Source organism: Momordica charantia, assembly GCF_013281855.1.
Source record: "Momordica charantia cultivar OHB3-1 chromosome 4 unlocalized genomic scaffold, Mcharantia_2.0 BLBB01000004.1, whole genome shotgun sequence".
NCBI lineage: Eukaryota > Viridiplantae > Streptophyta > Magnoliopsida > Cucurbitales > Cucurbitaceae > Momordica > Momordica charantia.
The window spans coordinates 21,734,042-21,748,142 of NW_028275162.1; the positions used below are offsets into that span (position 1 = coordinate 21,734,042).

The 14,101-nt window shown below is 37.3% G+C and overlaps 1 protein-coding gene across 1 annotated transcript in view; it reads left to right on the top strand.

Annotated features, from left to right (window-relative positions):
* NRPD1B (nuclear RNA polymerase D1B) overlaps window positions 1-14,101 on the top strand; it is a 30,812-nt gene that overhangs the window by 703 nt on the left and 16,008 nt on the right. Inside the window, exons 3-10 of the mRNA XM_088122413.1 lie at window positions 740-850; window positions 5,163-5,289; window positions 5,384-5,499; window positions 6,773-6,826; window positions 7,275-7,442; window positions 9,711-9,869; window positions 9,995-11,890; window positions 12,165-12,340. Of these exons, the coding sequence (XP_087978539.1) occupies window positions 767-850; window positions 5,163-5,289; window positions 5,384-5,499; window positions 6,773-6,826; window positions 7,275-7,442; window positions 9,711-9,869; window positions 9,995-11,890; window positions 12,165-12,340 (2,780 nt within the window). The 5' untranslated portion in view covers window positions 740-766. The remainder of the gene's footprint in view (window positions 1-739; window positions 851-5,162; window positions 5,290-5,383; window positions 5,500-6,772; window positions 6,827-7,274; window positions 7,443-9,710; window positions 9,870-9,994; window positions 11,891-12,164; window positions 12,341-14,101) is intronic.

The window sequence follows — 14,101 nt, forward strand, 5'->3', positions numbered from 1 at the left end:
AAAAAAGAAGGAAAAGAAATGAAGAAAGAAAGAAAGTAGACTCTGTCTCGTCTGCCTCTTTCTCAGTTGTTCTTAGTTTGTCTTTTATATGTAACAATTGAAATGGTCAAAATGTAAGGTTCTTATTCTGCTCATCATTGATAAATTCTTACAAATCCATGCATGTGCGGAACTACGCATGAAACGAACTCTATCAAAGGTTCCTCGTTCAGTCGTTATATTTACCATCCACCCCTTCATGCAGATGCTCAAAATAATGTAATCATGGAAACACTGTGCAAAGTGCTCTCATAATTGACCTGAAAGCTCAGGGTTAAACTTCCCACAATGTCTTTGGTCATTCGAACTTGTTGTTTTATAGAGTAGTGGAATGTAAAAAATGAAGAACTTCCGTTTTCTGTATTAAAATATGGCCTTTTCATTTTTTCAACGAAAAGTTGTTTCTTTCAATGTGTATATATTTCTAAAGACTGTTTAGCACATTCCTGTCCAGCTTGTATCTATACTGGAAATGACTTTAAAGGAACCTTCAGTTCTTGTCTAGGAAATTTATGTTGCTTTTCTTTTCATCTGAGTGCTCTCTTTGTTTCTTTTTTGTGTTTATTATCAGTGGATCGAGAATTCTCACAAATTTTTATTCTTTTGATCTTCCATTAGGCTGTAGTTTTCTTTCCACTCAGATATTTTCTATTGAATTTGTACCATTCAGATCTCACATTGTGAAGTGTCCTTTTTGCAGCAGAATAAAAAAGTTACTGTGAAAGGGATGGAGGATGCACCATGTTGCTCACCTATTTTAGATGGAGAAATAGTTGGAATAAGATTTTCCTTGGCAAATGGTCAAGAAATTGTAAGTTTGCTGTTAATCTTCATAGGCCTTCAAATTGATGTTTAATGATGCTAACATCAGTGATATTAGTTAAAATCATATTCCCAATTATTTCTATATGTTTGCTGTCATTAATGATATTTTCCTTGTTTCATATAAAAAGGGGGGGGGGGGGGGGGGAACACTGTTCTGTAACAGAAGGTTAAATCATCTTTGGAAAAAAAGATCTTTCACGAGTTAAAAGTGAGATGCATGTACCCTGTTAATCCAACACTGAGAACTTCTGTCTGTTTAGGGAGTGGAGTGGTGCACGCGTCTTATCCTATTTCATGCTATCAAGGGTGTATAGCCCTCTCAGCCACAGGGTAAGAGGGATTAAGTGATTTGTGTGGTTTGGGTGGGCAATTTTAGTGCTTAACTGGGAATTTTAATATCATTAGTCATCCTTTTCAAGAAACTTATAATGATTGGATTATTGGTCCATGAGAGCTTTCAACAGCTTCATTTGAGGACAGTGACCTCCTTAGCGAGAGGCTTATGTGGTCAGTTACCCTTGGCATTCTGGATAGATTTTGACTTAGGATGTTATCTCCAAGAATTAACGTAGGATCACTAATGGCCAGCTTATTGGAACCACTTATCAAAAGTTATTGCCCAATAGTTCCTTGTTTCTCTCTGCAAGCTATACTTTTGACTCCTCCTACCAAGCTAACCAATTCTCGCAAACCCTGCTCCACATGTACCCTACCCTATTGTGCTTGCAGTAGGTGCTGTGCATTGAAGCTTCATACCCTTCTCTTGTAAACTCTCTTACTAAGCACTAAGCATTAAGCCTAACCCTTTAAAATTTCTTACTCTCCTTGAGATGTGTTGAATACGGACCTGAATAGTTTGTTCCGGTTTGGGCAGTGTGTTTTGCTACCTTCTGTATCGGTCTTGGATTAGATCCTGCCCTGCTTCTTTGGCTTGTCTTGAATCATAGTTTGGAAAATTAAGGAAGAAGCAAGCCTTTGAATCTTGGGATTCATATATATGTTAGTCTTCCTGTGTTTTTTTTTTTTTTTGAGTAAGAAACATGTATTTCATTGATGATATGAAATATAAAAAAGGCCATAAAGGCAAGTTACAAAAACACCTTCCAATTTGCTATGAGGTCGTTTAAGTTGTAACTAATGAAAGGGGAGTAGAAACATTTACACCATTCTAGGGCGAGTACAATAGCTCTATCAAAAAAGATCTCAAAAGGAAGAGAAGAGTCGTTAAAAATCCTATTGTTCTTTTCCATCCACAACCTCCAAAGGTAAGCTCTAATGGCTTGTGCCCAAAGGATTGCCCTCCTTTTTTGAAAGGGTGACCAGCCATGAGAAAGTTTTCTTTATTTGTTTGGTTGTTTGTATTATTTTCATGGACATTTTTCTAACCTTTCGTCAACCAATGAAAAGTTTGATTGTTGTTAAAAAATTGGAAAACCCTTGGGATCGCAATTTTCATAGGAACCAAGATGATGAGATTATGGAATGGGCCGCCCTCTCCCATTTCATCTCAAAGACTAAGATTAGTTGCGGTCTAGATAGGCGGGAATGGCCTCTTGAGTCCTCTAAGGCCTTCCTGGTGACATCTCTGTCTCCATGAGCTCCAAAGTGTGGCCCTGAGTCCGCTCCTTTATGTAGATTCGTCTCCAAGAGCTCCAATCTTTTGACACTGTAACTAATGCAGTCCTATTTGTGGCTTTATGCTGGTATAAGCACATGTATCCTTATTCATATTATAGTATGAAGACTCTCATGGGTTGGTGGAAATTTTTTTGTAACCACCCTTGGCAACTGGGAGACTTTGTCCCCAATGAAATATGATTCTTCTAACAAAAAGAAAAGAAAAAGAGAGAGAAAGAAAGAAAGAAAGTGGGCCAAATGTTTGAAGATAATTTTAAAAAGGTTCTTCCTTCCAAGAAAAGAAAAAGGTGTTGTCGTCAAGACTAAAAAAGGTTCTTCCTTCCATTATCAGCGACACTCAAGCGGCTTTTGTGGAAGGCTGTCAAATATTAGATGCCATTCTCACAGCCTCGGAAGCGGTAGGTAGTTGGAAGAAAGACAAGAAGAAAGGCTTTCTTCTCAAACTTGACTTCAAAAAAGCTTACGATTAGGTAGATTGGTCTTTCCTTGATGCGGTTTTGGAAAGAAAAGGCTTTGGGCCTAGATGGAGATTGTGGATCAAAGGCTGCCTTTCCTCTACGAATTTCTCGGTTCTCTTTAATGGTAAACCTAGAGGCAAGATTGTTGCTAAGCGTGGTCTGAGGCAAGGCGATCCCTTGTCTCCTTTTCTCTTTACCTTCATCGGAGATACCTTAAGCCGTTTAATTCATTTCTGTTGGGAGAAAAACATTTTGCGAGGCCTTTTCCTTTTTGGGGGACAAGGTTGAGCTCACACACCTGCAATATGCAGATGACATTCTTATCTTTTGCCCGGCTTAGGATGATCTGTTAGGCAAATGGTGGGGAGTTCTCAACATTTTTTTGGTTGCTTCAGGCTTGTCTCTAAATGTGGGGAAGACTTTGCTGATTGGGATAAATTGTGAAGAAGATGAAGTGGTGCATTGGAGCAGTATGTTGGGTTGCAGATTTGAGAACCTGCCTTGTACCTATTTAGGTTCCCCTCTGGGAGGTAATCAAAGGGCAAAGATCTTATGGGAGCCAGTAGTTGATAAGATGAAAGCTAGACTTGACAAGTGGAGGAAATTGCTTCTTTCATAAGGTGGGAGACTTACTCTAGCACAATCCATGTTGAATAGCATCCCGGTGTACTTCTTCTCACTATTAAAAGCCCCTAAAACAGTTGTGTCGGCTATGGAGAAGGTGATCAGGGACTTCATTTGGAAAGGGGGAGTCGATAAAAAAGGGAGGCACCTTGTTAATTGGGAGACAGCTTTCGCTCCTCAAAAACAGGGTGGTCTCGGGATTGGGTCGTTGAAACAGAGGAATCAATCTCTTCTGTACAAATGGCTTTGGAGATTCGCACACGAGGAGAAAGCTTTGTGGAGACGGGTCATTGGAGCAATCTATGGGGTAGGGAAACACGGCTGGTTTTCTATTCCTACGAATGATGCCTCAAAAGGTCGTCCTTGGAAAGATATTGCTAGAAACAGAGGCAGCTTTGAGAATATGACCACTTTTAAAGTTTGTAAAGGAGACCAAGTGAGATTTTGGGAAGACGGCTGGGCAGATTCTTTGCCTACTTCTTCCTCCTTCCCTGATCTGTACAAGATTTCTACCAAAAAAGACTGCACTGTGGCAGATTGTTGGGTGTCTTCATCTCAGACTTGGGATTTGGGGCTGAGAAGGAATTTTTTTGACAGAGAACTTAGTCGATGGGCAAGCTTTTTAGAGAAGATTGATTTCTGGCAGCCAAGGAATGGGAAAGATAAACTTTGGTGGAAAGGGGATAGCAGTGGGGTTTTCTCGGCAAAAACAGCGTTCTCCCTTCTGTCTAAGCCTTCACCAAAGCTAAAAGCTCCAGTCGTCTCCTACATATGGAATTTCAAGGTGCTGAAGAAAGTAAAATTCTTCTTGTGGACATTCTTCTATAGGGGCATAAATACGGCTGAGAGGCTCCAAAGAAGATTTCCTTATTGGGCTCTGTCTCCTTCTGTTTGTGGGCTTTGTAACGGTGCTACTGAGACTATAGATCACCTCTTCCTTCATTGCCCTTTTCCTACTAAGGCTTGGGATTTGTTCGGGCTGAGCTGGAATTACAGTTTTGCCTTCCTAGGTGGATAGATGATCTTTTTCTTGAAAATTTTGGGGGAGGTTTGCTAAAAGGTAAAGCCTATGTGCTTTGGAATTGTGCGGTCAAAACGACTCTTTGGTTGATATGGAAGGAAACTATTTGGTTGATTTGGAAGGAAAGGAATAGAGACTTTTCGAAAACAATTACCCCACCTATGAGAGTTTTTGTAACAGTGTACAGCATGTTGCATCTTGGTGGTCTTTATACCACAAGAAATTCTTTTGTAATTATAGCCAATTATAGCCTACAGTTGATGGTTAGAGATTGGAAGGCTGTCATTGTCTAGTTTCGGGGGGGTTTTCTCAACCCCGCCCTTAGCTTATATCCTTTTTGATAGATCAATGAATACTTTGTTTCCTATAAAAAGAAAAAGATAATTTTAAATATTTCAGACCAACAGATGATCTTACAGAATTGTTTTGTACATCTTTGTGACTGTAATGGAATAGTATTTAAAAAATTTCTTTTGAGAAATTCCTCTATGAATAATTTTTCCTTTTCATGATTATCTGGTGTAATATGGTTATTTATTTATTTTTATTTTTGGTAGTGTATTGCAGCCATCAGTGACTGCCCTATTACCCATGCTAGTCAGCTCTCTAACCCATTCCTTGGTCTTCCAATTGAATTTGGAAAATGTGAATCTTGTGGTACTTCGGAACCTGGGAAGTGTGAAGGTATTTTGATAATCTACTTGATTGATTAGTAGATTTTCTTTTCATTTCATTCATGAAGAAAACTTGACAGTTTTAATTTATCTTCCACTTTCAGGCCACTTTGGATATATTGAATTACCAATTCCCATTTTCCATCCCAATCACATTACTGAACTGAAAAAGATGTTGAGCTTGCTGTGTTTGAAATGCTTAAAAATGAAAAAAAACAAGGTATATAGGAAGAATTCCTTCACATACATTTGTTTTAGTTCGTATCATGTTAGAAAAAAGATATGTACATTTGTTTTACTGAAAGTTAGTGCCTACATGTCTACTTTTTTGACTGTCTTTATGTTACCTGATGAGCGGACAGGCTTAAGTAACTCTGATACATGAATATAATTTATTATTATTATTTTTTGTGTAAGACACTATTTCATTGATGGTATGGAATTACAGAAGTGAGTCCTATTCAAGGGATTACATCAAACAATTCCATCTTGACAAAAGAGAAGAAAAGCTATAGTGATGGAACACAGGGAGCATTTACACCAAGATATAACAAAAAAAACTATAGCTTAATAAAAACAATCAAAAGAAAGCTCTTTTTCCTTTGAAGATACGCTGATTTATCTCTCTCCAAGTAACCCAAAAAGGAGGCTCTAATGAAGTTCATCAAAGTAGCTTCGTCTCCTTTTTGAATGGGTGTCCCACAAGAGCCATTTCCAAAAGGAGAGGAGGATCTACCGGCAGTGCTATGGACCATCCAAAAACAGAAAGAATGGACCACCAAAACCGGGTAGCATAATCACAGGATACAAAACGATTCTGTTGTGTTTTCAAATTAGCCTTGCAAATTGTGCACCATTGTGGGGATAGGACAAATAGGGCAGTCTACGTTGGAGCTTTTCATTAGTGCTGATAGCTTTGTGGCTTAACTCCCAGATAAAGAACTTTACCTTTTTGGGTTATGAATCCTTCCATATAGCTTCTGCGAACAATGGGGTGGGGCCTTGTTTCTGTTGGGAGAGGTCTTTGACAAGGGAATTTGTAGTCAAGAGACCGTTTGGTTCAAGCTTCCAGTGGAACGTGTCTGCATCGATTGTTAAGTGAATAATAGAGAGATGGTGGGATAAGGCTGCCCATTCCTCTATTTCAGCCTTCTTTATAGTTTTTTTTAGTTATTACATGGTGTAATGCTCTTCATTGTTTCATCACTATAGCTACACTTCCCTTTTAGCCAATTGGAAGTGCTTCATGTGCTTCATGTACTCCCCTTTTTGGGCTTTTGTAAATTCCATACATTAATGAAATTATTACTTTCACACACACAAAAAAAAAGAATACTCAGAGAGTGATTATTTCTGAGTCTTCTGTTTCCTTACTAATTTTTGCAGGTATTTTTCCAGAAATTATATTTTTCTCATGCCATGCTTTTATTCTTATATATGTTCATTCTTGATTTCTCGCCTAAATTTTTCTTGGACATTTGCTTTATCTTCAGTTTCCTTCAAAGAATATTGGTTTTGCGGAAAGATTGTTATCCTCATGTTGTGAGGTGAGTACACCATGCTAAAGTTATCTTTACCAGCTTCTAACGTCTTTGCTTGTTTTGGTTCTGTTATGTGTGATAATTGATATGAGTGCTGGAAAGCTTGTAATCCTCTTGGCTTCTTGGGACATCTCATATTCTTATTTTTGTGTATCTTCTCTCTTTTTGGTTAATGGCTAGAAATTTCTCTGTAAACTCGTTATTTGAATGAAATGGATTTGTTTTCCTCTCATCTACCCCCACCAAGAGAGAGGGGGGGGGGGGGGGGGTTACGCCTAGGGAATAAAATGAAGTGTCCAAATAGGCCTGCAATTTCTCAAATTTAACGATGTATTCTAGCTTTAGTCATAATTTGATATGTTTCTCTGATAACGGCAACTTTACTAGCTGTTTAAATTTTTAGTTTGAGTTCTCTACAGTCACCTGCTAATCACTTTCATTTTCTTTTTGGAAGGATGCCTCACAAGTTTCTATTCGAGAGATGAAAAAAGCAGATGGTGCTAGTTACTTGCAATTAAAAGTACCATCTAGGACACCACTGCGGGAAGGATTTTGGGACTTTCTAGAAAGATATGGTTTCCGTTATGGTGATAATCTCACTCGAACTTTGCTCCCTTGCGAGGTTTAACACTCACCACTCTCTTAATTCTTTTAAGTTCTCTTTCATTCCTCCATTTGGTAGAAAATTATTTATCAGTTCTATTGTACGGGCCCATTTTGATTTCCTTCAATTGTTATCATTGGTTCAGTCCTTGCTGTCTTTTCATTTGGCTTGGAGTTCAAATACCTGATCTCAGATTCAACTCTCCTATTTTAGGCTTTTAGCTTTGCTTTTTAATTTTAGTTTTTGTCGTTATGTATGCTGTGTGAACTGGATTTTCAGTTTCCAGTAAAGTAATTATTTTCTAAGTTTATGAGTTTATATACATCCTCGACAATTGTGCTTCTAGTTTGCTGTTAAATAATTCCTTTTTCCTTTCTCTGTTTTCTTGTTCTTAAGAACCTAACAGACTATTCACTTCTCACTTCTCACAAAACTTGGGATACTAAAATTTAGATAAGATATCTACATTGGCCAAGAGGAGTGACTTAGCTGACAAATATTTGGATAGTTCCAAATAATTGAATAAAATTATTGTCATAACTTATTGATACTTTTGCGAATCAAAAGGCATGTTTTCTCAACTTTGTTTGGTGCATATAGAGATTGTTGTTCTATATTGTAGAGGGTTTTATTGCACCTGTCCTTTGATGATAACTGATAAGGGTCGAGTCCTTTAGCATGTTTTTTTGACTATATTGTGTGGGAAATTTGACTTGAGAAGAACAATAGGATTTTTAGAAGGACTAAGTGGTGATGAGAAGTATGCCAAAGCGAGCATAACTCGACAATAATTGACATATATCTCCAACCAAAAGAGCGTGAGTTCGAATCTCCACCTACACATATTGTATAAGTTAGACATTAAGTGGTCTTGGGAAAAGTTTGGTATCTTACCAGGTATAATGCCCCTCCTTGGGTGTCGGCTAAGGAGCACAAACAGTGAATGAGACACAGATATGACACGACACGGACACGAGGACAAACCAATTTCCAAAAAAGTAATATACAACATGCTAAGGACACGTTTTTTTAGAAACTATATGTGGGAATATTTTGAAATATGGCCAATATTTAGTACTTTTAAAGTATATTTCTACCTTTAAACACTAAAAGAACATTCATACAATTCATTAAAAAGATCGCAAGCAGCCGTCAGCCTAATGATAAGGCTTAGACAAGAAAAGATTGTGGTATGCTGAAAAATCATGGGTGGGTGGATAAGCAGAGAAAACTAATGTATGGTTTAAATTTCAAATGGTTAAATGAGTATTGAGCTAGGCTTTTTGTTGAATTGTTTAAACTTTTTGTTGAATTTTTTAAACTACCATATATTTTTTTGTTTTTCCTCTCAATCAGTGTCCAACTGTGCCAATCACGTGACCGTGCATGTCAAAAAATTAAAAAAACAATAATTTGGACTCTCTAATTGCCGTGTCAAATCCATGTGGGAAACATGTCTGAGCGTGTCCGTGTCCGGCACTGTCACTTAGGCAATTTTTTACGTCTATGCTTGTGTCGGTTTTCAAGAATTTTTGTAATAGTCTGTTGGGCCTTGTTTTTATCGGAGGGGACCTTGTTTGGTTTGCTTTTTTTTGTGGATGCTTTATTCGTTTGTTTTTTTATTCTTCTCAATGAAAATTTTATTTTTCATTTAAAATAAAATTCCTGTGTTCTTTATTCTTTAACTTCTCTGGGTGAAAATGGAACTGAGCAGTGAGTACTAAGTGCCCCATGGAAATGATTATTTGTAGTGATGATATTGTATCTTTTTTGGCTCTATAGTCTATGAAGTGTCTTTGGTTTGTTGATCAGTTGACGATCCTTTTTTTAATTCCTTTGGATATTCTCTCCTGCACTTTTCAGATGCTCAATGAAAAGTCTTGCTTCATATCGTAAAAAACTATAAAGGGAGTGATTATATGTATGAGAGAGACAGAGAGAGAATTTTGTAAAATGATGTATTGCTAAAGATATTCTGGAAAAATAAAGAACCATATAACATTGAAGGAAACTTGGGTAGAAATACATCAATGAATGGGGCAGAAAAGCTTGGTAAAAATGGATATTTCAAATCAAATGCTTGTTTGTTGATTAGTTGTACAACCTATAGAACAGATTGAATAGATCTGTTCAAGTAAGGCTTGGTTGTTGATGTTGATAAATGAGCTTGCCTTTGAATTCTCTTTCATATATACCACACCCCCACGCACACATCCCAGGCCTGTCAGAAAAAGAATTGTATTTGCACTGATATGTTGTATTGTTGGCTTTGACGTAAATTGACAGGTGAAGGAAATGCTCAAAAAAATTCCCAATGAGGCCAGAAAGAAACTTGCTGGGAAAGGATATTATCCTCAGGATGGATATATCTTGCAATATTTACCAGTCCCTCCCAACTGTCTGTCCGTACCAGAAATTTCTGATGGTGTTACTATCATGTCTTCGGTAAGACCTCGCACACAAGTGGGGCAGACCGGCTTCAGCAGGATTTCTTTTTAATTTTTAGAATATATTGCTATTGATAGTTTATTACTAAACCTTACTAATAGTTTACTTGTGTTATTACCTAGGATCCAGCTGTTTCAATGCTCAAGAAAATTCTTAAGCAAGTGGAAATCATCAAGGGTTCGAGGTCTGGCGCGCCAAATTTTGAATCTCATGAAGTAGAAGCTAATGACTTGCAATTGGCTGTTGATCAATATCTTCAAGTTAGGGGGACTGTTAAGGCATCTCGTGGCATAGATGCACGTTATGGTGTAAATAAAGAGTTAAATGATCCTTCCACGAAAGCGTGGCTTGAGAAAATGAGAACTTTATTTATTCGGAAGGGGTCTGGTTTCTCTTCTCGCAGTGTGATTACTGGAGATGCTTACAAACTAGTTAATGAAATTGGCGTGCCTTTTGAAGTTGCGCAGAGGATCACTTTTGAGGAGAGGGTTAGTGTGCATAACATAAACTATTTACAGGAACTGGTGGATAAGAAGTTATGTTTAACCTACAGAGATGGTTCTTCTGCCTATTCACTTCGTGAAGGTTCAATGGGCCATACATATCTGAAACCTGGTCAAATAGTTCATCGGCGGATCATGGATGGAGACATTGTTTTCATTAATCGGCCACCGACTACTCATAAACATTCTTTACAAGCCCTGAGGGTGTATCTGCACGATGACCATACAGTCAAGATCAACCCTCTAATATGTGGACCCTTGAGTGCGGATTTTGATGGTGATTGTATTCACCTATTTTATCCCCAGTCCATTGCAGCAAAAGCTGAGGTGTTGGGACTTTTCTCTGTGGAAAAACAGCTGCTTAGCTCTCATAGTGGGAATCTTAATTTGCAGTTGGGTACTGATTCATTGTTGTCTCTCAAGATGATGTTCAGAACATATTTCTTGGGCAAAGCAGCAGCACAGCAACTGGCGATGTTTGTTTCTTCATCTCTGCCATCACCCGCCATTTTGGGAGCTCGTTCTGATAGTCCTCATTGGACTGCTTTGCAGATACTGCAAACTGTGTTGCCTGCTTATTTTGACTGCCATGGAGATAGTTACTTGATAAAGAACAGTGATTTCCTCAAGTTTGACTTCGATAGAGATGCTATGCCATCATTAATCAATGAAATTGTGACATCAATCTTTTTTCAGAATGGTCCTGAAGAGGTTCTGAGATTTTTTGATTCTTTACAGCCACTATTGATGGAGCATATCTTTTCAGAAGGTTTCAGTGTTGGATTGGATGATTATTCCATGCCCATGGCACTTTTACAAGCTCTTCAAAAGAATATTCAAGTAATATCACCTTTGCTGTATCAGTTAAGGTCAACGTTCAATGAGCTGGTGGAGTTGCAGTTAGAGAATCACATTCGATCCGTCAAAGTTCCATTTACAAACTTTATCTTAAAGTTATCTTCATTAGGAAAATTATTTGACTCCAAAAGTGATTCAGCTATTAACAAGGTGGTTCAACAAATTGGATTTCTTGGATTGCAGCTTTCTGACAAGGGAAAATTTTATTCCAAGACATTGATCGAGGATGTAGCCTCTCTGTTTCACAATAGATATGTTTCTGATAAAATTGACTATCCTTCTGCTGAATTTGGATTAGTCAAAGGCTGTTTTTTCCATGGTTTAGATCCGTATGAAGAAATGGTCCATTCAATTTCTACAAGAGAGGTAATGGTTCGATCATCAAGAGGGCTTACTGAACCTGGAACCCTTTTCAAGAACTTGATGGCCATCCTTCGAGACGTTGTTATTTGTTATGATGGTACTGTAAGGAACGTTTGTAGCAATTCCATCATACAACTTGAATATGGAGTAAAGGCTGGAATGATGAAGCCTCATAATTTATTTCCTCCTGGTGAACCGGTTGGGGTTCTAGCAGCTACTGCCATGTCAAATCCTGCTTATAAGGCAGTTCTTGATTCTACTCCTAGCAGCACTTCATCTTGGGACATGATGAAGGTGATTGTCTTTTTCCATACTATCTACTATTATATTTTTTAGACTATTTCAATGAAAAGTTTGTTAAAAGGTTACTGTTTCATTCATCAAAGAAAAACTTCTGATATAGTAAAATTTCATCAATGAAATTGTTTCTTACCAAAAAGAAAAAAAGAAGTTGTTTCTTATCAATGAAAAATTTGTTGTCTTCCACTGTCCAAAATTTTCAGTGCAACATTTTTGCATCACTTAAATACTGTACCCATTGTTAAAGTTTTCCATTTTTTTCCCGCAGGAAATTCTTCTTTGCAAGGTCAGTTTTAAGAATGAGCCTATAGATCGTCGGGTGATATTATATTTAAATAATTGTGCTTGTGGGAGGAAACATTGCAATGAAAATGCAGCATATTTGGTTAAGAGTCACCTTAAGAAAGTTACACTTAAAGATGCGACTGTTGACTTCATGATAGAGTATGTTCCCCTTTTACTCCTTTGGTCTTTTTCCCCCCCTGTATTTCCTTTATTTATGTTTGCATGTTGTATTTGGTTTTTTAACAAGATATGAACTTCTCGATAAATTAAAAAAAACAAAATTGTTCCAAGAATACAAATTCTAGATGGAGGGAAAAAAAACAAAATAAATAAAATGGGAAAATAGAAATTCATGGAGAGAAATACAACCTAATAAAACAAGAAATATAATAGTAGTAAGAGGAGCTTTAGAAAAATCTATCCTTGAAGCAACCCAAAACACCATCTTTTAAGAACTTGAAGAATGCCAAAATCGAAGACAAACAAACCAACCAAAGCAAATTCACGCTGGATCAAGAACATCCTTTGATGAAGAAATATCCAATCCTTGAAGACTTTAAAAATCCAAGTATGGAGAAAGAAAGACTCCAACCCTTTCAGCTTCATCTATAAATAAGAACAATTATCTGAAAGAAGGGAAGATGAAGAGACTTCTTAGAAGGGGACATAATCCAAACTTCGAAACTGTCTTCAGAGAGATAAAACTCTCGAACTAAGAAATGACCTTTGGAGAACCAAAACACAATTAAGGCAATGGGACCCATCTAAATAAAAATGGAAGAGGAAAAGACTGCCAAATGGAAAAAGCTTAAAAAACCCTACAACTTCTCTTTCCTTGATTATATCATGCAGAGACAATAATGGCTGGATCAAATTCCAAAATAACCTCGAAGAGGGACTTTTCAGATTCCTCCAAGACATAAAACTGAAGCCCATAAAGGAAAATTTCCAGTAACCTCTTATGATGGATACCGAGGGGGTTTAAAAACCCCGACTGTATTTCCAATCTCAATGACTTTTCAATATCACAAAGAATCTCAGCCGAAAAACAAAATAAATGCTCATGTAAAAAAAATTTAATAGAAACTTATCCACCTTTTTGACAAAAAATTCAACCAAAGTTTCTAACCCTTATTCAAAGCTTTTCTATTTATTTATTTTTTTTTATAAGAAACGGAATATATTAAACCAAAAGGAGAGAAACAACCTACGGGCAAGGGTCGAGGAGGCCCTCCCCTAGAAAGCTACCACGTTACAGCTTGCCAATCACGGGAAAGTAAAGCTAGACTGTAATTACAAAAGAATCTCCTATGAGTAAGGCGCCATGAGGCTATAGTAATTTGTACATTTTCACAAAATATATAAAAAAGGTATTAGGGAATCTTTGAAGATCCATTGATTTCTTTCCTTCCAAAGACTCCAAAGACAGGCCCTGCCCGCACAGCTCCAAAGAGCCTTTTTCCTCTTAGAGCACCTCCTTGAACAATTTCAAGAAGCCAATCATCCACCTTACTGGAACAAGAGAAATATTTGTATTAGTAGATAGTGCCACCTTTTCCTTCGATATTTGTTGCTGACTTGTTGAACTTGAATCTAATCCCGTCTTTCTTTTCTTTATCATTGAGTCATTTTCCTCCTTGAAAAGAAACTGAAACTCTTCCAAAAAGGATTGGTTGCACAAATCTTCGATTGAATTATCTAAGAATTCTTAGACAATAGGAGAACCAATAGAATCAATGCTACTGATGGTAACATTGAAATCATCCTCATTATCAGAAAACTCAAGTTCTAACTATCGTTGTTCCACGTCGTCATTGGTTGAGTTTATGGATCCAAATGAAAGAGACTTTATACCTTTTTCCTTGTCTACTTTGGTCTTTTTGCAAGGTTCAATAGATCGATTTCCTTAGGCTCTTCTCT